Source organism: Thecamonas trahens, assembly GCF_000142905.1.
Source record: "Thecamonas trahens ATCC 50062 unplaced genomic scaffold supercont1.47, whole genome shotgun sequence".
Lineage (NCBI taxonomy): Eukaryota > Apusomonadida > Apusomonadidae > Thecamonas > Thecamonas trahens.
This window is the reverse complement of record NW_013657633.1, coordinates 1-21,694: the sequence shown is the minus strand read 5'-3', so window position 1 is coordinate 21,694 and position 21,694 is coordinate 1. Positions and strand designations below refer to the sequence as shown.

The window sequence follows — 21,694 nt, the reverse complement described above, 5'->3', positions numbered from 1 at the left end:
CCCCGCCCCTCATCCCCATCCCCCCCTTCCTTCCTTCCTCAGTAGACGCACCTGTCTTTACCCTCTGCCTTGACATGACTGGACGTGGGGCAGGCGAACAACTCGGCGAGACGCAGCGACTGCTGCACGCCACACAGATCGAACTCCGCAAGGCGCAGGTCAAGTACGGCCGCGAGGTGGAAGAGGTCCGTGCGGCAGCAGCAGAGGCAGCAGAGCAAGCTGCGGAAGAGTCGGCAGCGTTGGCAAATGCGCTGATGGATGCCGAGGCGAGACTGGTTGGCTACGAGCAGACACAGCTGGCCATGGACGAGGAGATGGCCAGGCTCCGTGTAGAGCGCGACGCTGCTGTCGCCCGCGCGAGCGATGCTGTAGGCGCTGCTGCCGAGCGCGATCAGCTCCAAGAGGTAGTTACCAGGCTGCGGGAAGCAAACCTCTCTCTGGTCAGCAACCGCAAGGTCAGCCATGCCGAGGAGCCTGCGGATCGCGCGACCCGCGCCGAAGAGGCTGCCGCCTCTCTCCGCGACTCGCTCTCTGCAGCGCAGTCGTCTATGGTCTCGACGGCAGAGAACTTGCTGGGCCAAGTGAGCAGGCTTTCCAGCGAGTGCGATGTGCTCCGTACGCACGTTGACGAGGTCGAGGCCGAGCGGGATGCGCTGAAGCACTCGCTAGCCGAGTCCGAGTTCAAGTGGTCAGCGACGCAGCACGCCATGCTTGCGCTCCGTGAGCAGATCTCACTTACCTCTACCGTGTCGGACGCAAGCGTGGGAGGCTCGCCGGCGCGGGCGGCCATGATTGCGCAGGCGCAGCTTGCCGACGCCCGGCTCCGCATCGACGAGCTCGGCAACGAGCTCGTCGACGCCCGCGCCACCATCGCTCAGCTCGAGGCTGCGGAACCGGCCGAGCCGCACGCACTCTCTGACCTCGAGTTTGAGCTCGAGGCGACCCGCGCTGAGCTCGCGGTTGTCCGCGGCCGCGCCGAGCGGCTCGCGTCCGAGTCGTCGTTCGAGCTCCGCTCGCCGTCGCCGCCGGCGCTGCCGTCACCACTGCAGCCTCTGGAGAATGAGTCCGACGAGCCGCTTCCGTCGTACCATGCACTAGCGCAGCTCTCGTACTCGCCCAACTCTGTGCCCGAGATCGAGCCTGACTCGTCACAGCTCCTCTCCGGCCTCGTCGCCGAAGTCGCTGCCCTCCGCCTCGAAAACGAGAACATGCTCCTGGAGCTTGAGTCATCGCGGTCGGAAATCACTGTCCTCCGCGAGGCTGCCCGCCATCACGCCCGCCTCGTTGCCGCCCACGGCGAACTTGTTGCCCGCCACAACGCCGTCCTCACCTCTTCTCAGCAGTCCGCCACCATCGCCGCGCTCACTGCCGAGCTCGAGTCGACCAAGGCCGCCTACGCCGACGCCATTGCCGCGAAACTCTCACAGCAGCTTGAGCTCGCCACTACCTCGGCTCGCCTCCTCGAGCTCGAGCAGCAGCAATTGTAGCCGTAGACCATGTAAAGCCGTCGCCTGCTGCGGGCGCCGAACACCGGACACCGGGACGGGCGACGACTCGGGCGGCCTGGTCGCACACACAGCCCGCTCGAGGGCGAGGGCGAGGACCGGAAGACAACACTCCTCTACCTTTTCCCGGGCACCTGCAGTCAATGCTTGCGTGGATGGCATGGGTATGGTGGTGGAGCAAAGTAGCGGCAGCGCTAGGCGTAGTAGGGCTGGCTGGGTACCTGGCGGTGACCCGCGGCCTGGCCATGCTCGCCACCTCGGCTATCTCGCGATCCTTGGGGGCATCGGGAACGTTCTCTGTCCGCTCGCTCGGTCTGGCGTATGCACATGACCTTGCGTTGGCTCGGCCGGCCTCGGGCATTGCCATGACACTTGCATCGTGCTCCATCTCCACCAACTTTGTCAACTACCTCTCATCTTGGGGTCATGCCCATGCCCTCGTCGTCTCCATCGCCGGCATCCACGTCGACCTTGATCTGGCCACGAGGCTGGCGCAGCATGTTGCACGCAAAGGTGAGGTGCATCTCGCTGTAGATGACGGCCGTGCCGCTCCGCCGTATGCGTTAGGCCGATATGAGCGGCTTGCGCTGCGGATGCTCCTCCCGCTCTTCCCGCACACCGTTGTGGAGCTGGTGGAGGCCACAGCGGTGGTCAGCCTCCCGCTCTCTGCGCGGGCCCTGGTCTCGCTTGACAGCCTGCAGCTGAGCCTGGCCCGTGGGGAGAAGGATGGCGACTTTGCCTTTCGGCTCTCGGCTCGTGGCCTCGACATGGATCTCGAGTCGCCTGCCGGCTCACTCTTCCGCGACACCATGGACCGCCCCATGGTCCAGGGCGAGTCGCTGACGGCTTCGCTACTGTTTTCGTGGAGCTCGCCGCCACTCCATGCCGGACCGGTCCCGCTCACAGACATTCTTCCGTCAATCGAGGCCTGCGACGTGTCTTGCGGTGCGCTCGGCGTCGCCAGCTGCCCGGCGGCGCTGCAGCTGCAGGCCGCGCTTGTGGGAGCGCTCTTGCCGTCTCGCTCTGCGGGCCCGTCCTCGCAGTCGCTGGCACGCGTCGAGCACGCCCGTGGTGTGGTGGTCCGCCAGCTCTCGCTGCCTGTACACGTCGCTGTCCGGATCGACGAGTTTACCGCCACGCTCTTTACGCCCCGCCGCGCCGCCTTTGCCTGCACCTTTTCTCAAATCACCGGCGAAGCCAGCCTATGGCCTGGGGCTGAGCTAGGCGCGCTGCCACAGGCCTCGCTCGCGCTCACCTGCACCGGCCCGCTGGTAAGCCACCCGGATGCGCTCGCGCCGCTCGACGTCCACGCGCTCTCGCTCAACGTTACCACCCGGTGGAGCCGCTCGGACGCGTTGCTGCGTCTGGCCTCGGTCCATGCCGAGATGGAGGCCCGCCGTGTCCACGCCACCCTCTGGCCCACAGCACTCGCGTGGATCGTGCCGCTCCTCGGCCTCCTCCCCACGCCTCCGCCGCCGCCAGCCGCCGGCGAGCCCGTGAGCCTAGGCCTACCGTTCAAGCTCTCGGCCAAGGCCAGGCTCACTGATGCCTCGGTGCTGCTCCTTGCTGCCGATGCACAGCCAGGCTTCCCGCTCGGCATTCCGCTTGTACTGGTCCGCGCCAGTGCGGTCGGCTGCAACATATCCCTTGCGCCGCAGACGAGGACCCGAACCACAGCGTCGATCAACGGTTTGGTCGGTGAGCGGTTTGAGGCGCCACCCGACGCGCCGCAGTTGTTCAAGGCCCGCCCGTGGCTCACACTTGCTTCCGCCACGTGTGTAGTCTCGCACCGGACTCCGGACGCTGTGCCTGTTGTCGGCCTCAAAATTGCCGAGGTGTCTGCCTCACTCCATGCACCGGCCTCCGCTGCGCTGCTGGCTGTCCTCAACGAGCATGGGCCCGAGCTTGCGCGGCTGGCGGCCGCGATTCCGCGGCGCGTTGCTCCGGCGGGCGCGGTCCCGCCGTCGCCGCGGTCGCCTGCGCCGCAGCTTGAGCTCGCGCTTGACCTCGAAGCCGTTGAGCTGGCGCTCGGCCCGCGGTACACGCTGGCGATTGTGGCGTGTGGGCTCTCATCGACGTCATGGGAGACTCTGGCTGTCACTGCCGGTGGCATTCTCGTCAAGCGGGCAACGAGCGCTGTTGATCTTCCGATGGTCGAGCTCGCGTCGCTGAGGCTCGAGCTGCGGCGTGCGCGCTCAGTCACAGCGCTTGTCGCTGGTGCGCTCCGGGTCGAAGCCACGCTTGACGGGGTCGGCGGCACGCTGCGCGTCGCCGATGTTGTTCCAGTAGCGCGAACTGTGGTCGAGCTACGCGACTGCGTCGCGCCGTGGATCAACGCGGTGGCGGCGCCGAGCACGCACAGGCGCACGTCGCCAACCCACTCGCCGCTGACGCTTGGGCTACATGTCGCCGACACGGCACTGGCATTCGAGATTACCAGTCCAAGCCCGGTCGTCACGCTCTGCGTGGCAGCACTCGACATCGACACAGCCGGCAGTAGTGCGGTGCAGGTAGGCGGCATGCAGCTCGAGCTTGATGGGTGTGAGGTGGCGACGCTCGACACCGGCGTAGTCTCGTTCTCGACCGACATTCCGTCGTCGCTGTATGCGTTTCCGCCTGTGGCGCGGTCGACGTCGCTCCTTGCCGACGCTGCGCTCGACGTCCGCTTTGGTCTCTCGGTGGCACTCGGTTCGGCTTCGGTGACCGTGCCGGCCGAGGCGCATCTCGGCAATGCGATTGAGCACTTTTCGCGCGCTTACCGCTGGATCCGCCCGATGGTGTTTGATGTGATGGGCGCCATCACTTCCGGCGAGCCGTTCCACCTCGATTTGCAGCAGTACCTCACCCATGAGCTTCCAATCTGCACGCCCGAGCCCGAGACTGGCACTGCTGGTGACGGCAAGGTTGACACCGATGCCGACGAGCGGCTCGAGCCGCTTGTCCCGCCGGCACTGCTCGCGCAGTCCGGTGGACGACCATCAAAGCTTCCGGCGCTGACGGTGCGTGCACAATCGGCACCGACGCTGAAGCTCCCGAGCCCGTCAGTGGAAACGAGCCCGTCGCTCTCGCCAACAAGCATTGTTTCGGGTGAGTCGGAGCCTACACTGCTCCCATCGCCGGATGTCTCGCCAATCCGAGGCGTGGCGAGTGCAGCGCAGGTGGCTATTTTCTCGCTCGTCGCCGACGAGGTCCGACTCCGAGTGGCCGACTCGGAGTTTGAAGCGCGGCTGGCACACAATGCCCGCCATGGCCAGTCGGAGAACGAGCAGCGGATCCTCCGGGAGCGGATGATTCTCGACCGGTTGGACCAGCTGGCAGCTGCAGGAGTAGCGCCGCCACCGGAAGTCATCGACGAGCTGTGGGCGCGGGCAGCAGCCAAGGACTCGGAGCTTTACATCTCGCGATACGAGCCGGTGCATCAGCCGGGCTATGCCGCACCGCTTCTGGATGTTCAGCTCGGCAGTGTCCAGGCGTCGGTCCTCACCGAGATTGCACTGTTCTCGACTGGTGGCGCGGAGCTGCCAGCGGCGTTTGAGCCTGCGGCGGTGTGGAAGACAGCGGCCGAGCTGGCGCGGCGCAAGGTGATCAATACGTCAGCGGCGCTGGCGCTGACGGTCGGAGGTGAGGTGTTTTTGGCAGCCGACAGTGTCGAGGCGACGGTGCGTGGTGGTGCGCTGCCGCTGGCGGCGTCGCGAATGTTCAAGGTGTGGGGTCCTTGGATGCTGGCGCAGCACGAGCCGGTGGCGTCGGCGGTGTACACAGTGAGCGCACCGGTGTGGGACGATGCAAACGGCGGGCGCGAGGTGCTGGCGTCTGTCCAGCGTTCGCTCATGCCACTGCACATCTTCCATGCACTCTCGATCTCGGCGCGTGGGCTGGAAGTGAGCCACGGCCCGGCATTTGATCCGTTGCTTGCTGCAATCTCGGTAGCGGCGGGGCGGGTGAGCTCGGAGCTCTCGCTTCCGCACACGGCCTCGCGCCCGCTGGTATGGTACGACAAGCTGCGATTGATGATGCACGGCAAGCTGAGTATTGGCGTCGACGAAGCGTTTGTCGTCAAGCTTTCGGCATCGCCGGAGCTTAGTGTTGCATCCGAGTACCTCCAGCTGCGGGCCGAGGGCGCGCAAGTAAGCGTGAGTGGCGGGGAAATCGAGGTTTGTCTCATGCGTGCGCACGTGACAATGCACTCGGATAAGCGATGGGACGACAGGGCGGCGGGTAAGGCCAAGCCGGTGGAGATTCTCTCGGCGCCGCAGCTCAAGCTGTGTGCGCAGCTGGCCTGGGTAGTCCCGGCCGGCAGCAGTGAGGCGCTCTCGCTGCTGACAGCACCGCTGGCGGTGGGCGAGGCGCGGGCAGCGCCGCTGCCGCTGTCGCAGACTGACCCGCTGGCGAGTGTCACATCGAGTGGGGTGGACATCGAGCTCACGCTGTCGTTTACCGCAGAAGCCGGAAGCGATGCGCAGTGGTGGATGGTGGTCGACCTGTCCAAGGTTCAGTTTCTTCTCGACTGGTACACGACAGCGACAACGAGTGGGCTCTCGGTGCCGATTGGCGAGGGTGCGGTGTTTGGTCGGGCACGGGGCAAGCGAGCGCGGCTCTCGGAGCACGTGCGGGTCCTTGTGCTCTCTGTGGATGTTGTGCAGGTCTTGCTCCAGGTGTGGGACGACGATACGCGGCAGCGCGGGCTCATCGTGCGTGCGTCACGAGTGATGGCCGGCGCGCACCTGGAGCTTGTCTCGAGTGGAGCTAGCAACTCGCTTGGTGCAACGTCGGTGCTAGCGTACTTGGCGCATGGGGCGCTCGCGCGGCTGGAGGAGCTCACGGTGCACATCTTCACGCTGGCCGGCCTGGAGACGTTCCTCTCGCTGTACGCGTTGGGCGCGAGCTCGCCGGCGCTGCTGGCAAGCTCGGGCGACTCGTACAAGGGCGACTTTCTTCTCTCGGCGCCGAGCGTGCACTACGTGCACGGGCGAACGTTTACTGCGGCAGCGGCGGTGATGACGCGACATGTAGGCAACGGCGCGGTGAGGTTTGGCGACAAAGTGGTGGTGTGTGGCGACGGAAGTGAAGAGCCGGTGCTGGAGCTCGACGACGAGGATCGCGAGGTTCACAACTATGTGCTGCACCAGCCCAAGCTGCTGTGGACGGAGGAAGCGCGCAACTGCGTGTACCTGTGGGCGGCGCAGTACCGCAATCTCCGCGAGACAAACGCGAGCGCAGGCTCTGGCAACGTGTTGGTGGGGAGCGCCCCGTCTTCAGGCGGAAGAGCTTGCACGCCAGCGCCACCGCCAGTGTCGCAGCGGAACGTCCATGCGGCGCGGGAGGCTGCCGCGGCCGCCGGTGCGGCAGCGTCGCCGCTGCTCTCGCTCTTTGACGCAGCCGGTGAGGCGCGGGTGGCGGCAGTGTCTGAGGGCGCGCCGGGTAGTGAGGGCGGACCGGCTGGGACCGGGGCATCGCCGTCGGGCGACGGGCGAGTGCGACTGTTCGGCGACATCCCGGTGGTTGTCGAGTACTCTGTGACGTGCGTGGAGCCGCAGATCAACTTTGTGGCGATGTCCGAGGGCGTGCGCGGTTCGATGGTGCTGACGGCGTCGACGATTGTGTCTACGTGCGAGACGTTCCACCGGTCTGCGGTGGTGGAGGTCGGGGCGCATGTGAAGCAGAACATGACGTGCCTGACGACCGAGTTCGAGCACATGGAGTGGCATGTGGATTTGCTGGACGGCGAGTCGCTGACACTTGAGGCGGCGTGGGTGGGTGAGGGCGAGGGCACGCGGCGTGCGCCAGTGGCGGTGATGGGCCCTGCGCCAATGACGCTGGCGTACCGGTGGTACGAGCAGCCTGCGTTGGCGAGCAAGGTCGGCGACGTGACGGCGTACGACGTTATCTTTGACGAGCTCCCGCTTGTTCTCGATCCGCAGCAGTACGCGGTTGTCTCTGACGTCATTGTCCAGCTCTTGCTGGGCTATACGCCGCAAGAGCTAGAAGAGCGCGACGAAGTGACGGCGATGGTGCTGCGGTCGCGGCTGCAGGCGGACGATTTGGCGTCGCTTGACTCGCTGCGGGCGCGCAAGGCAAAGCTTGCAACCGAAGTGCGCAACATCTCAGACTTGCTGCGAGCAAACACAGCGTCCGAGCTGTACGACGAGCAAGAGCTTGCGCTGTGGCGAAGCGCGCTAGAGGCGAAAAAGGCCAAGCTTGTGGCGGCGAAGCGGGAGCTTGCGCTCTCGACCAAGTCTGCGCGTGTGCTTGCGACGCAGGGCGTGCCGCTGCTCAAGGTCGACTACCGGGCGCGCGAGCTCTCGTGGGAGCTTGTGCTCGAGGGGCGGACAGTGTCGCGGATTGTGCTCGAGGGCATCACGGGTTCGATTCTCACCAACGACGACCGGTCTGGCCTCCACACCATGCACACTGTGGACATTTCGATTTCGAACGAGGACGAGGCAACGGCGCTCCCGGTGGTGCTGCAGCGGCAGGCTGGGGCCGACTCGCTTTCGGGCAACATGCTGCGTGTGTACTCGCGGTACGGCAAGCCTGTGGGCGGCATCGACGTGTATGAGCACTACGAAATCAACGTGGCGCCGCTCTCGATTGCGCTCACATCGGCGATGTACAATGCGCTGGTGGCGTACTTTTGGCCCGAGGCAGCGTCGGGTCCGGCGCCAACGGCCGAGAGCGTGGCCAAAGATGGGAGCGGCAGCGAAGGCAGCAGCAGCGAGGGGCCCGAGAACAGAAGCGGCGAGCGAGGTGCCGAGCGCGATTGGGCGCCGGAGCATGCGCGCGGCAGGTCGTTTGGCGGTTCGCGGTACGCTGCGGCGTCGATTTCGAAGCAGGTGACGGTGCTCTCGCCGCGGGCCGGAGGCGGTGAGGGCGAGGGCGAGGCCAGCGGGGCCGGGGCGGGCGGCGGCGGTGGCGGTGGCGGAAGCGACGATGGCGAGGCCGCGGCAAGCGAGGCGCTCGACGACAAGGACAGGGTCAAGCTTGCAGTGCTTGGGCACGGATCGTCGGGCTCTGCGATGCTACAGCGGGCCAAGCTGTTTCAGACATTCAACTATGTCAAGATCTCGCCGACAAGCCTCGACGTGACGTACAAGGTTGAAGAGGGCTCATCGTCTGTCAAGGATCTCAACGATGTGCACGTGAAGCTGGGCGAGATTACGGTCCAGGGCGTGACGTACTCTTGGGACGAGCTGTACCAAGAGGTGGAGAAGCAGATCCTCGGCTTTATCCGGTCGCAGATCTTCAAGATTTTGCTGAAGAAGAAAAAGGCGTCGACGAGCATGTTCTCCAAGGACGAGGCATTGCTTGCCGAGTCTGCCAAGGCAATGGGCGCGTCCAAGTCGCGGCGTTCTTGGCTGCCCAAGGTGCTGTCGTTCCGGCGCGGCTCACGCGGACGCGACGGCGACGACGACAACGAGATGTCGGCTGATGAGGTTGTAGTCTCGAAACAGGCAGAGCGGCAGCTCGAGGTGGCCAAGGTGCGCAAGCTCTTTGGCTCGCGCGGTGATTCGGACCACCAGCACGCCCAACTCCTGCTGGGGACGCGATCGTCGGGACTCGACGTGGCGGAGCGAGTCATGCTCAAGCGGCAGCAGAGCAGGGCAGCCGAGTCTGGCGAAGACGACGCTGGTTCGGCAGGCACGAGCTCACCGCAAAGTCCGGTGGTGCCGGACCAGGTTGACGCGCGGGAGCGGGCGCGTGAAAAGGCGCGCGAAAAGGCAGCGGCGCGGATTGCGGCGGCCGAGGCTCGGCGGAGGAGCCGGAGCGGGCAGTTGCCGTAGCAGTAGTTTACGGCTTGATGAGCTTGCCGTCCTTCATAAACATGCTGAGGAGGACCTTGGGCGTGTTGAGGCACTTTTGGCAGTAGTAGTAGCCCTCGTGGACGGCGATGTCGCCGGAGAGGCCGGCGCCACACTCTGCGCAGAGGTAGCACTCGGGGTGGCAGGGGCCGGCCGAAGTGTCGCGCCGCGGAGCCCCGGCAGCGATGGCCATCCAGCATTGGCAACACTTGGCGGCGGCAGTGCCCGACGAGGAGAGGCTGGATGACGAGAGGGTGGGCGTTGCGCGGGCATCCGGGTTGCATGGCATGCAAAAGAGTGCGCCGTCCTTAGCGATGTACTTGGCAGTGAGGGCTGCGGCGCAGCTTGAGCACTTGACACAGTTTTTGTGATACTTGCCGATGGAGGTCTTGACAAACTTTCCAATGAGCTCGCCCGAGCAGCCGCGGCAGGTGTCGCGTGCCGGCGCGTCTGCGGCGGCCATGAGTGCGGCGAGGTCCATCTTCATGCCGGCAAATGGGTTGGCGGCCGCTGGCGAGGCCTTTGTCTTGGCGGGCGGCTTGCGGGCGGCGGCGCGTTCAGCGCGCTTGCGATCGGAGGGGCGGACAGTGCCGGAGGAGTACGCTTTGGCGCCGACAACTTCTGCGGCGCGTTCAGCTTTGGTCTTGCGAGCTTCACGCTCTGCGGCGATGTCGTCGCCGAACATCTCCATAACGCCGGGCGGGAGCTTGCGCTTGGCTGCAGGCGTGGGCGTTGGTGAGTCGTCGGACTTGAGCATGGCGCGGTAGTGGCGGCCGCAGAGGACGGTACCATTGTGGTCGCGGGCGGAAATTGCGTTGAGGACGGTCGAACACTGGGCACATTTGACACAGCCAGCGTGGTAGGTGGTGCCGGCGAGGGAGAGGGTGCGGTCGCGGGCAAAGATGGATTTGGCGCATGACGGGCACGAGTTGGGAGGTGGGCGAGACGGCGCGTGGGCGGGAACGAGAGGAGACGATGACGGTGGCTGCTCTATGCCCTTGAGCTCGTCGCGGTAGTGGCGGCCGCAGTAGAGCGCCGAGTTGTGGCGCCGGGCGGTGATGGCCGAGAGCGATTTAGCACAGCGGGAACACTTGGCGCAGTCGGCGTGGTAGTTGGTGCCGTCGATGGAGGTCTTTCTGTCCATGGTGTAGAGCTTGCGCGAGCAACCTGGGCATGTTGCAGACGTGGTAGCAGCAGGCCGAGATGCAGGGGCGGGAGCAGTCTGGGGGCTCTCGAGCTCGCGCAAGTGGCGGGCACAGAGCAGGGTGGCGTTGGGGCCAAGCCGGGCGGAGATCTTGGAGAGCGTGCGGTCGCACTTGGCGCAGCGGAGGCATGCCGAGTGGAAGGTGACCGACTCGACAGTGTGTTTGGGGTCGAGCTTGTAGATCTTGCGGGAACATGTCGGGCAGGACGACGAGTTGGCGGAGGGAGTCGGCTCCTGACGAGCGCGGAGGTGACGGGAGCAGAGAAGGATGCCGTCGAGGGAGCGGGCCGAAATCTCAGAGAGGCTTTGGTCGCAGTCGGCACACTTTGCGCAGTCGCGATGGTACTCGGTGCCGGAAACGCGGAGGAGCGCGTCGCGAGCGGACATGCTGCGGGAGCATGCGGGGCAGACCGAGTCCTCGGGAAGAGTGGGCGTCGGGTCCGAGGTAGGGGTCGGGTCTGGGGTTGTGATCCGGGTGGCGGGCTCGGGATTGGGATCGGGATCGTTGCGGAGAGCGGCGCGGTGGTGACGGGCGCAGTAGAGCGCGCCCTTGTGGCAGCGGACGTCAGAGCGGGAGAGCTTGCGGAGACAGTTGGAGCACTCGAGGCAGTTCTTGTGAAAGGCAACGCCGTCGATGACCTCGGGCACGTCAAGCGAGTAAATGCGGCGGCGGCAGGCCGGACACGTTGCCGGAGCATCGGCGGCGGTGGCGGCGGTTGGAGCTGAATCTGGTTGAAGCTCGGGCTCGGCGGTAGGAGCGGGGCCCGGAGTAGGGGGTGGAGCAGCGGCGCGCGCAGCCTTAAAGTGGTCGCGGCAGAGGACGGCACCATCGAGGATCCGGGCGGAGATCGAGGTGAGCGGGAGGGTGCAGTGTGGCTGGGAGCAGGCGAGGCATTTGGCGTGGTAGTTGACGCCGCCAAGATGGGCCGAGTCGTCGAGCGAGTAGACGCGGCGGCTGCAAGCCGGACAAATTGATGTTGGGTCGGCAGCAGGTGCCGGTACAGAGGAGGAAGTAGGTAGGGTATCGGCCTCGCGAGCGTGGCGGCGGCAGAAGATGGTGCCATCGCGTATGTGCGAGGTGACCGGGCCGAGCGAGCGGGAGCAGACCGAGCAGATGAGGCAGGTCGAGTGGTAGACGGCACCCGAGTCAAGGACGGTTGCCGCGGCGGCAGGAGCCGGCTGCTTGCAGGCGGTGCAGGGCGGCGATGGGGCCGGGGTCGGGGCCGGGGTCAGGGCCGTGTTGGAGGCAGGGTTCGGCAAGCGATCGGCGTCGTCGAGGCCTGGGGTGTCGTCTGTAGCAGATGGATGGGTGCGGAGGTGGGCGCGGAGGTGCTTCTTGCAGAAGAGCGAGTTGGAGGAGAGGCGGGCACGGGCCTTTGTCAGAGCCTTTGAGCAGGTGGAGCAGACAAAGCACGATTTGTGGAACCAGACTTGGTTGTACTTGCGCTTGACATCATCCTTGCCCAGCTTGGCATCGCAGACGGTGCACACCTTTTTCTTGCCCTTGCCCTTGCCGTTGCCGTTACAGGCCTTGGCGTCGGCTTTGGCCTTGGTCTTGGACTTGGACTTGGCGGTGGCCGCATCGGTGGCTGCCGGGGCAGTGCCGGCTACGACATCAGAAGAGAGGCCAGCACCGTAGCCAACCCAGGTGCAGACGAGAGACGATCCGTTGACGATGCCTTGGGCCTTTGTGGTCTGTGACCAGTCGACGAGTGAGCCTGACGACGAGCCAATGTGGACGAGGTAGCTCTCCCACTCGGAGCGGGCAATGCCGATCTTGGAGCCGAGTCTGTGTAGCCCCTCGCCCATGACCTTCTTGTTTGTCTGCTGCACGTCATGGTACTCAGTGCTCTCCCCGTTTTCGCCCACTACAGTCACGTGCAGCTTGGGCATGGCTGCGGTGGCGAAAGTGAGAGAGGTGCAGGCGCGTGCGCTGTGCGACGGAGGCTGTTCGCCAGAATTAGTGAAATGGGTGACAGGTGCGGTTCCGGTTGTGGACATCTGATGGGGATGGGGGGGGAGGAGGGAGGAGGGGGGGATGTGTTCTGTGTGTGAGTGTGTGTGAGTGGATGAAGGGGTGGATGAAGGGGTGGATGAGGGGGTGGATGAGGGGGTGGATGGATGGGTTGGTTGGGTTTGGTTGGGTTTGGCGCTGGCGATCAGTGATCAGAGCTAGTCATGTTGCCTATGTGCTTCGATAGGCATTGGCATGTGTGACTCGCATGTCCAAGCACGCTACCCGCAGTAGAGACTGCACTCACCCCAGACTACATCTCCTGCAAAGTTCGATGTGTTGCGCTTGACGGAGGCGGGGTGGTAGTATGATCTCGGCGGAGAGTAGGCTGGTGGAGGTGGCAGGACTCTAGAGTCAACAACTGGACAAAATTTTAGCGAGGAACACCGTGTGCGTGACTTTGCTCGAGTGGCGCCCGTTGACGGCACCCACACAAGCAGGTTGACACACAGGCGAGTTGCTCGAAGGCGCGAGAGAGAGCAAGGCAGGGAAGCACAGGGACGAGTACATTACTCAACTCTGCGCAGAGGTCATGTTGGCGTGGAGAGACAGGGGCAGTCGACGGTTGGGCGTGGGCTGCGTGATGATGACTGTGGCGTGGGTGGCGGTGTGCGGAAGTGCTGGGGAAGGCGCAGGCGTTGGTGGGCAAGACGAGGCACGGCTGACGTGGAGCAAGGCCAGTGGCCTGCATGCGCTGATGTATGCATACACGGCGTATTGCACCGAGGCGCAGGTCACGGCGTGGTCGTGTCGGTACTGTGGCCATCACGGGACGGAGAGCTTCATCCCGATGTACATCATCGCTAACGCTACGCACAACTCGTTTGGCTTTGTCGGCTACGAGCGTGAGACCGGCACGGCCATTGTCTCGTTCCGCGGTACGGTCATGACCTCGCTCAAGAACTGGATTTCAGACTTGGTCTCGGCCGAGATGGTGCCGCTGCCCGGGACGGGCGTGTACGTCGGCGAGGGCTTCCTCCATGCGTGGCTCTCGGTGAGGGCGCAGGTGCACATTGCGGTGCGGAGCGTGATGGACACACACTCGCCGCAGCGGATCTTGGTCACAGGCCACTCGCTTGGCGCAGCGCTGGCGACTCTCGCGGTGCTCGATATCAAGGCAGCGGTTGGCAACGTGCCGGTCAACGTGATCACCTTTGGCGATCCGCGCGTCGGTGACGCCTCGTTTGCCAAGCACTACGTCCGTACGCTGGGCACAGACTCGACAATCCGGGTGACGTGGAAGCACGATCTGGTGCCACACCTCCCGCCCGAGGCGCTGGGATTTGTCCACGTCCCCACCGAGGTGTGGGGCCATGTCCCGGAAGGCAGCCGCAACGTCAACTATACGGTGTGCGACGGGTCGGGTGAGGACCCGTACTGCTCCGACTCTGTTGCATTTCCCGCCTCGGTCTTTGACCATCTTCACTACATGGGCATCTACGAGAACGGATGCATTGATGTCTCGGGCGGCTCGACTTCGGGCTCGAGCGGCACCTCGTCGTCGTCGACCAGCGGTGGCGCCGATGGCGAGATCGTCGGGGGCGGGCGCGGGCGCGTGCCAGTGGTGGATCGCAGGTCGGAGATGTGGTGAGCCGGCAGCAAAGAAAGCGTCTCGCAGTTGTGGGGTTGGGTGTGTGGATGATACGAAGACGCTGGTGGGCGGCCCTGACCCGCACCTATCCACGTCAGGCCAGCGGGTGCCCCAGACTGACCCGGCCGCTGAGGATACAAAACTCGGACGGATCGGGGAAGGCGGGAGGAATGACGCGAGTAGCACACGCCTCGCGCAAGCTTTAGCAAGTAACCACCCCTTGCCACTTACCAAGCTACCTACATATCTCGCCATGGTTCGGTATCTCCTTGCTGTGGACCAGTCAGCGTTTGCCGAGAACGCGTTCTACGCGGCCGTCTCGATGATGATCGACTCGGGCTCCCAGGACAACGAGCTCATCATTTTCTCTGCGGCCAAGCGGAGCCAACTCGGGACGTACGGCGCCTGGGGACTCGGCGCCACTGCCATTGCCGGAGGTATGTTGCACAGGGCTGCGATGGATGCAGGGTGATGGGGAGGGCCACGGAGGTGGTGGTGGGAAAGGAGTGGATAGGAGTGGGCCCAATTTTTGTCACTTTTTTTTTTTTTTTTTGGGGGGGGGGGGGTGCAAGCGACCCACACTCATCCACATCTCGAGCGAGACGTAGTCAACACGCAGGCGCTGATTGAGACCGAGAACGAGCGGAGCCTTGCACTCGCACGCGGCATTGTGGCGTCTTACCTCAAGCGGGCACACGAGGCTGGGATCAAGGCGCGCGGGCTTTGCGGGCTCTGCGACCACGTGGGCGAGCTCATCTGCGACGTGGCCGAGTCGCGCGACTGCGCGTTTATCATCATCGGGCGGTCAGGCATGGGCAAGGTCAAGCGGTTCTTCCTCGGCTCTGTCTCGGACTATGTGCTCAAGCACGCACACGCGCACGTCATTCTCATCAAGGGCACGCCGTCGCCAGCGATCGAGTCTGAGATGTCGCTCGACGATGTGCGGGCGCTCGAGGAGCAGGCGCGCAGCGAGAAGATCCACGACGAGGAGGAGCAGAAGAAGCTCGACGAGCGGTCGTCGTTCCTTCGGTCGGCGCTTGACCTGCACATCACAGCCATGGCCGAGGAGTCTGAGCGGGCGCGGCGGATCAAGGCCGAGGGCGGCGTGGAGGAGCACGGCGGATCATCGATTCGGGCGGCGGTTGTCGCCGCCGAGGAGGCCGAACGGGCCGAGCGTATCGCTGAGGACGCCGCCGCCGACGCCGCCGAGCGGGCTGCCTCCAACTCCTCGCTCGCCTTTACCAAGCAAGCCGAGGAGGCCGAGCGCCGACGGCGCCTTGCCTCGGACCCGCCGGTCTCAGCCCTGGGCATGGCGGTCAACGACTACCTGCTGCAGGTGCAACTCGTCAACCGCGGCCTACAGGTTCCGCAGTAGTTGGGCGCGTGTGCGCGCTTCACAGGACGAGTTCATCTTTGAGTATTAAAAATCACATGTCATCACATGCTCCGCAGAACAGCGAGGTCGACCTGGGTCTTGCTCCGAACGACCGGCTCGCGCACGTTGGTGCTGCTGTGGCTGGCTCCGACCAGGGTGACTACAGACGTCGAGAGATTGAGTCTGGTAGAGACTGGCGTGTCAGATGGCGCCATGCCGAAGCGGCTACGGGCAGTGTTGGCTTCGGCATTGATAATGGCGTCGAGTGAGCCGGGCGGCAGAGAGGGAGCGACGTCGGCGACTGAGGAACGGCGGGCAAACGCGGCGCGATGCGGCGAGCGTGAGCCAGAGGAGCGGCGAGCAACGATTCGGGCGGGGCTCTGCGACGTTCGGCGCATGGTGGCTCGCTGGAGCAGCTCGGAAGCACCACGTGTTCGTGATGATGATCTCGGTGAGACAAGGGCGCGCGTCGGCGAGCTGCCGACGACCGAGCGCAGCGCGTCCGAGCAGCGGCGTGCTTGCCGCGGCGAGGACGATGTGGGCGAGCGAGCGGCGATGGAGGCGCGACGCGACCGTGAGTCTTTGCGGCGCACGACGTGGATGGCGCCGTTGTTGGCAACAACAACTTTGCGCTGTACCGGTGACAGGTTGCGCGGTGAGACCGCGCCAGTGACGTCCTTCCCGCGAGATGAGGCTGTCCTACCTGCGGTCAGCGTCTCGTTGGACGCAAACAGCGGGTCGGCATCAACATTGGGGAGTTCGACTGGGTCGGGGCACTCGCGGCGGGCGCGGTTGGTACCATCGAATGAGTCGTGGATGCAAAGAGTGAGCGACGACGGTGGTAGCGCTTCTGAGCTCGCACGCGGGCGGGCGGAATGCGGCGCGGGTAGCGCTGCTGCTGGCGGTGCGGACGAGAGCGAGTCGGAGAGGGATTGGGTGGGCGAGGAGAACTTGTCTGCCACGCATTGCGCGACGAGCTCGCTTGACGAGCTCGAGTGGAGCAGGCTGCTTGCCGGCACAACTGTGGCGGTGCTGGTTGGGGTGGAGCGATAGCCGAAGCGATAAACAGCGAGGAGAGTGGCAATGGCGATGGCAGCCAGAACGACGCCGAGGCCGATGAAGAAGTATTGCATGTTCTCGCGGTGGACAAAGTACAGGATCTGACCACACGAGAGAAGACCAACAATGTACGAGAGTGCCGTGTGGTAAGCGTTGAGGAACGGGTCGAGGGCGGCAACCAGGATGATGTTGAGGCAAAAGTTGAGGATGGCGGCAAAGAGGCGCGAGCCGGCATCGCGGACAAGGACGGTCTCGGCGGCAAAGACAAATGAGACAAGGAACTGGAGCGTGCGGAACCATAGGCGTGCGGTGCGGAGGCCACGGATGATGACGCCAAACCGCTCGACGAGAAGGTCGCGATCGAGAAGATCAGCACTGCGGGTGAGCCGGAAAGCAATGACAAAGCTGACGAGCGGGAAGCCGCCGCAGAAGAGGATGGCGACAGGCCAGGCGAGCGCGGCGAGCCGAAGGTGGGCGCCACGGTAGCAGACAATGGTGAGGTCGGCCACCAGCCGGCGCGTCCCGTCCCCGCTCTCGACACAGTGCAGGGCCTGAAGGGTGCGGACTGCGATCTGGAGGTAGGCAAGCGAGCCAAGGATAAAAGCGGCATGAAAAACGCGCGAGCGGTACAGGTGGCGACCGCTGACGTCGGTAGCAGGGGCAAATGCTACCTCGTGCTGCTCGTCGACTGAGACTGCAGAGCCAGCATCCGAGTCTGACTTGGGTAAGGAGGCAAGCGAGGTTGAGACGCAGTGGGTCTCGCTGCGCGAGGAACGGATGGCGGCGGCGCGTGCTGCGGCGCGGCCAAAACCCGCCAAAGGACAGCCGAAAGGATAAAGACAAGCAGCGAGCCGCCGAGGAGCACGAGCGTCCCGTAGTAGAGACCCGGGAAGGAAATGGCAGGAATGTCGCAACCAGGTCGGACGGTCTCGATCTCAAAGTTGATGATGGCGGCAAAGCGGACGATGGCACCGACCACCGGCGAGGTGTCCGAGTCTGAAAGCTCCTGCAGGCCGACCCGCGAGACCATGGCCATCTGCTGGAGGATAACTAGGGTGGAGACGATGAGGACGACGCGCTTGGCTGAGAGCATGGCGAGGCCCCAGGCGATGGTGCAGATAAAGGCGGCGAGCGAGAAGATGACGATGGTGAGCTCGGCCTTGGCAGACGCGTCCGAGCCGCAGCTCCGGCACACACCGTTGTCCATAAAGTAGTTTTGAGCGCAGTCGGCGCAAAAATCGCCGGCGTACTCGGGTGAGCAGACCGAGGTTCGGCGGGTGCCATCGGGATTGATGAGCGGTGGAAGGCCGCCGCCGCCGACAGCTCCAGGGCAAGCGGAGCGGACACGACATGCCGTGGGCTTGGTGCGCTCGTTGGGCGACCACCAGCCAGGAAGTGGCCACATGCGCTCGCCTCCGGGACAGTACGCGCCTGGCGGACAGGCCTGGCAACTACCAGCGTAAAAAACAAAGTGTTCACGGATGCAATCGTGATGGACGTAGGTGAGGAGGCGCGCTTTGGTCTCGCGCGAGTAAACCACAGCCGATCCGTGTGCGTAGCGGGTGATTGTGATCGGGTGATAGCCGGTCTTGTTGGAGAAGGTCGAGTTGAAGACGAGGCCGTGTCGGAGCGAATCAACGACGACGGGAACGTCGACGATGGTGGGCGTGGCGTCGGGGCTCGGAAACGATGCCAGCGTAACGGTGAAGGAGAAGGCCGAGGCGTTGAAAAACGCAGCGGCGCCCGGGTTCCTGGTGAGGAACATGGAGATGTCACCAAACATGCCCGAGACCGAGGGGCGGAGGAACCAAGTCTCCGGAATCGGGGTGTAGGACGACATTGGGGGAGGAGGGGGAGGTGGTGGTGGTGGTGGAGGTGGGGAAGGAGGTGGCGGTGGCGGGCGAGGGGGGGAGGGAGGAGGAGGTGGCGGGGGACGGGGTGATGGAGGTGGCCGTGGCGGAGGAGGGGGTGATGGAGGAGGAGGTGGCGGAGGTGATGGGGGAGGAGGCGGTGGGGATGGTGGTGAGGGCATAGCGACACACGATGTTGACGCCAGCGGAGGGTTGTAGTTGCCATTGGACTCGCACGTGTGCAGCCCAGAGCCAGAGACCATGTAGCCGGGATTACACTCAACGAGAATATCGTCGTCGACAGGAGCATTGGGCGAGCGAGTGATGGGATTGATGGCGATGGCTCCGTTGGTTGGGGCCGGGGCTGGCGGACAGACCTCGTAGTAGTTGAAAGTCAGTGCGGGTCTGACGCTCATGATGAGCGAGCACTCAGAGCCGCCGTTGCATTTTGTGCCAAGCTGCTCGATACGCAGGGCCATGCGGTCGTCGCAGAATTGAGGATGATCGACCCAGGCCTGCAGAAGGTCACGAAGGGGATCATCAGTTATTGTGTAGATTGAGCCGCCGGAGTCGGCGACGTCAATGAGGTCAAGGGTAGTAGGTGCAATGGTCTGGTCCAGACCGTATCCGTCACTCCAGGGGCTCTCGTCAAGGCGTTGCTCGATGTCTGTTGACGAGACGGTGTACAGACTAATCCGCACATCGGTGGGTTGGTCCATGGCAGCCTCGCGGAACCCGAGCGTCGACGAGTTGTGGACGTAGATATAGCCGGTCGAGGAAGTGATGGCGCTACCAAAGGTGAAACGGACTGCGCCGACCTTGCTCTCTAGCGGAAGCACACCGACAGAGGTGGCAACCGAGCCGTCCGCCAGCACCATTGCGGCTACATCCTCCGAATTAGCCATGTCGAATGAGCTCTCGAGTGTCGCGCCAGAACCGGCGTTGGCCAACACGACGACGACAAGACTGAGAGCCGCCAAGAGCGGACCTGTTGAGAGCATGGAGGGCAAATAGAAGGAGGGGAGGAGGTGGGAAGGGATGCCAAAGGTCTGTGTGGCGGGAGGGGGTGGGGGGTGGGGAGGGGTGTCGTGGGGGATAGCGAGGTTGTGCAGCTCAAGCGGAAGAAATGAACTGCTGGATATTGGCAAAGGAGAGTGGGGTGTGAATGAAGAGGGTGGAGGGGCTTGGGTGACGAAAAAAAGGAGGGCGGACGGGATTGGATTGAGATGGACGTCGATGGAGACGATGGCTTGGGATTGGAAGAGGGGGCAACCACTGCACTCTACCACACCACTGCATGCACCATGGCCAGCCCCTACCCCACCCGTGGCCGCTCCACGACCGCGCCGTCCATGGCCGCCCCCCGCACCCGCCCCATGGCCGAAATTGAAGTCCCTTGCTAAGATGCCGCACACCGCCGCCTCCCTACCGCCGGCCATGGCCGCTGGTTCCGCCCTCGGCACCAGGCAGCGAGCGACTGCCCAAAGGATAGCGGCGATGCGGCCGCGACTGTGCCTTGTGTATGTTCATTGACCATCGGAAAAAGACGGCAAACTAGATCAGAGGCGAAGCTCCTCCTTGACCTGGTCCTTGGACGAGGAAAAGTCGAGGGTATCGAGAACAACGTCCTCAAAGTTGCCGGGGTCGGCGATGTGCGGATAGATGCGGGTGGCGACGGTGACCTTGTTCTTGTCAAATGCGAGCAGACGGATCAGCTGAGCGGCCTGGTCGCACCAGTACTGCCGCTGAGACTTGCCGGCGGTGCCCGGCGCCTTGCCGCTGCCATGCGAGACGTAGATCTTCTCTACCTTCTCCTCATCGGTAGTGAGCTCATCGACCGAGGTCTTGAAAGCCACAAACGCATCCGGCTGCATGGTGCGTCCAAACGGCTCCTTCGGGATCTGGCCGTTGGCATCGCGCTCGACGCCATCCGACGGGGCAGACGACGAGCTGGCGGCACCTGTGATATAATGCCGAGGGTGGGTGGAGGAGGATGGGTGTGTGAGTGGGTGCCGTGAAGCGGCTTTGGTCTCATGCCTGGCCTCCGGGCAGGGTAGGGAGGGGGACAGGAGCACATACCGCCATCGCCTCCGGCCATCATCTTGGTCTTGATGCCCTTGGCAGCCTTCTTGAGAAACGAAGCCATGTTTGTGTGTAGTGAGAGGGGAGAGAGGTGTGTGGGTCGTGGTCAATCACGTGCACACCAACGTGGGCCGAGTTTTAGCGGCTGCCAGCGCGAGTAGCAGATGCGACACGACCGTTACGCAACACATCGTCGCACTTGCAACTGAGGGCGGGAACCGCAAGCGAGGGTGAGCCAATGCCTTGTGTAGTGGTGGTGCATGGCGTTGGTTGCTTGTGCGCCGCTGGCAGCGAAGCGATCAGTGAGGCAGGGCAGGGCAACAAATGACTTTTTGGTGGAGACAACCAGGAATCCGTTGAGGAAAACAAGTCCAGGACCCCGCCGTGCACGCGCTACCGCTGCCTGAGGAGGTGGGGTTGGGATATTTCTTGTGGTTTGTGGTTGTAGCTTTGTTTTGGTGCGGTTGGTAGGTCACCAGCTGGTGTATTGAGCGCGGTAGGGGGGGTTGAGGGCATGTCGGGCGGAGGATGGGAATTGATCGGCAGAGCGGCCATGGCTGGGTTGCGGAGTGGCCATGGATGGTGGGCTGGCCATGGTGGGGGTAGGGGCTGGCCATGGGCAAGCCTTGCCATGTGCTGTTGGAGCAGCAACTGAAGCCAGCCGCATGTTTGAGTGCAGGCAGTGGCTGCTGTGGTAGCGTGTTTCATGCCCGTAGTGCGGGGTTGAAGCGTGGGCGGTGGCTGATCGCGATCGATCGGCAGGCCGGCCAAGGGTGGGGTGAGGGCTGGCCATGGAGGGGGTAGGGGCTGGCCATGGAGGCAGGGGTCTTGGGGACCACCTGGTGTGTGTCACTTGTGTCATTGACGTGACAAGAGGGTGCGCGTGGCGTGTTTCATGCCCTCGTTAGGGGGCTAGAGTGCGGCCAGCGGCTGTTCGCGATCTGCAGGCAAGCCATGGGCGGGGTAGGGGCCGGGCATGTGCTAGCCGCGTGCCCGATCCTGGCTGCCGGCCGCGCAGCGCTGGCCGGCTCTGAGATTGAACCCGCCGAAGACTATACCGGGGGGTTTGAGGGGGAAGAAGGGTCGGACGGCTGCGACGATGACGAACCTAACCAGTGGGTGACGGCAAGTCTCTCCGGCCCGCTCGGCTTCTACAGCGCCGACGCGCTCATCGACTCCGGAAGCACGTTCTCGCTCATCTCGTTGCAGACGGCG

General features: G+C 64.3%; 6 protein-coding genes across 6 annotated transcripts; 3 read left to right on the top strand and 3 right to left on the bottom strand.

Annotated features, from left to right (window-relative positions):
* Positions 1 to 74: 74 nt before the first annotated feature.
* AMSG_12244 (uncharacterized protein) lies at positions 75 to 9,340 on the top strand (the record flags this gene model as incomplete). The annotated part of the gene is made up of 2 exons (XM_013899244.1): positions 75 to 1,483; positions 1,684 to 9,340. The coding sequence occupies 2 exons, from the start codon at positions 75 to 77 to the stop codon at positions 9,284 to 9,286; spliced, it is 9,012 nt and encodes a 3,003-aa protein (XP_013754698.1). The 3' UTR covers positions 9,287 to 9,340.
* Positions 9,294 to 12,424, bottom strand: AMSG_09210 (uncharacterized protein; the record flags this gene model as incomplete). The annotated part of the gene is made up of 2 exons (XM_013899156.1): positions 10,562 to 12,424; positions 9,294 to 10,471 (listed from the first exon to the last, which is right to left on the bottom strand). Exons 1-2 carry the CDS (start codon positions 12,399 to 12,401, stop codon positions 9,294 to 9,296), a joined length of 3,018 nt encoding a protein of 1,005 aa, XP_013754610.1. The 5' UTR covers positions 12,402 to 12,424.
* Positions 12,425 to 12,888: 464 nt separating this feature from the next.
* AMSG_09209 (uncharacterized protein) lies at positions 12,889 to 14,269 on the top strand. The gene has a single exon (XM_013899155.1). It carries the CDS (start codon positions 13,055 to 13,057, stop codon positions 14,111 to 14,113), a length of 1,059 nt encoding a protein of 352 aa, XP_013754609.1. The 5' UTR covers positions 12,889 to 13,054; the 3' UTR covers positions 14,114 to 14,269.
* Positions 14,270 to 14,294: 25 nt separating this feature from the next.
* On the top strand, positions 14,295 to 15,488 carry AMSG_09208 (uncharacterized protein; the record flags this gene model as incomplete). Its single annotated transcript, XM_013899154.1, has 2 exons — positions 14,295 to 14,550; positions 14,722 to 15,488. The coding sequence occupies exons 1-2, from the start codon at positions 14,367 to 14,369 to the stop codon at positions 15,486 to 15,488; spliced, it is 951 nt and encodes a 316-aa protein (XP_013754608.1). The 5' UTR covers positions 14,295 to 14,366.
* Positions 15,417 to 19,410, bottom strand: AMSG_09207 (uncharacterized protein). Its single transcript, XM_013899153.1, has 3 exons — positions 18,586 to 19,410; positions 17,371 to 18,360; positions 15,417 to 17,305 (listed from the first exon to the last, which is right to left on the bottom strand). Exons 1-3 carry the CDS (start codon positions 19,396 to 19,398, stop codon positions 15,551 to 15,553), a joined length of 3,558 nt encoding a protein of 1,185 aa, XP_013754607.1. The 5' UTR covers positions 19,399 to 19,410; the 3' UTR covers positions 15,417 to 15,550.
* A 497-nt stretch (positions 19,411 to 19,907) lies between these two features.
* AMSG_09206 (uncharacterized protein) lies at positions 19,908 to 20,543 on the bottom strand (the record flags this gene model as incomplete). Its single annotated transcript, XM_013899152.1, has 2 exons — positions 19,908 to 20,357; positions 20,477 to 20,543. 2 exons carry the CDS (start codon positions 20,541 to 20,543, stop codon positions 19,957 to 19,959), a joined length of 468 nt encoding a protein of 155 aa, XP_013754606.1. The 3' UTR covers positions 19,908 to 19,956.
* Between the last annotated feature and the right edge of the window lie 1,151 nt (positions 20,544 to 21,694).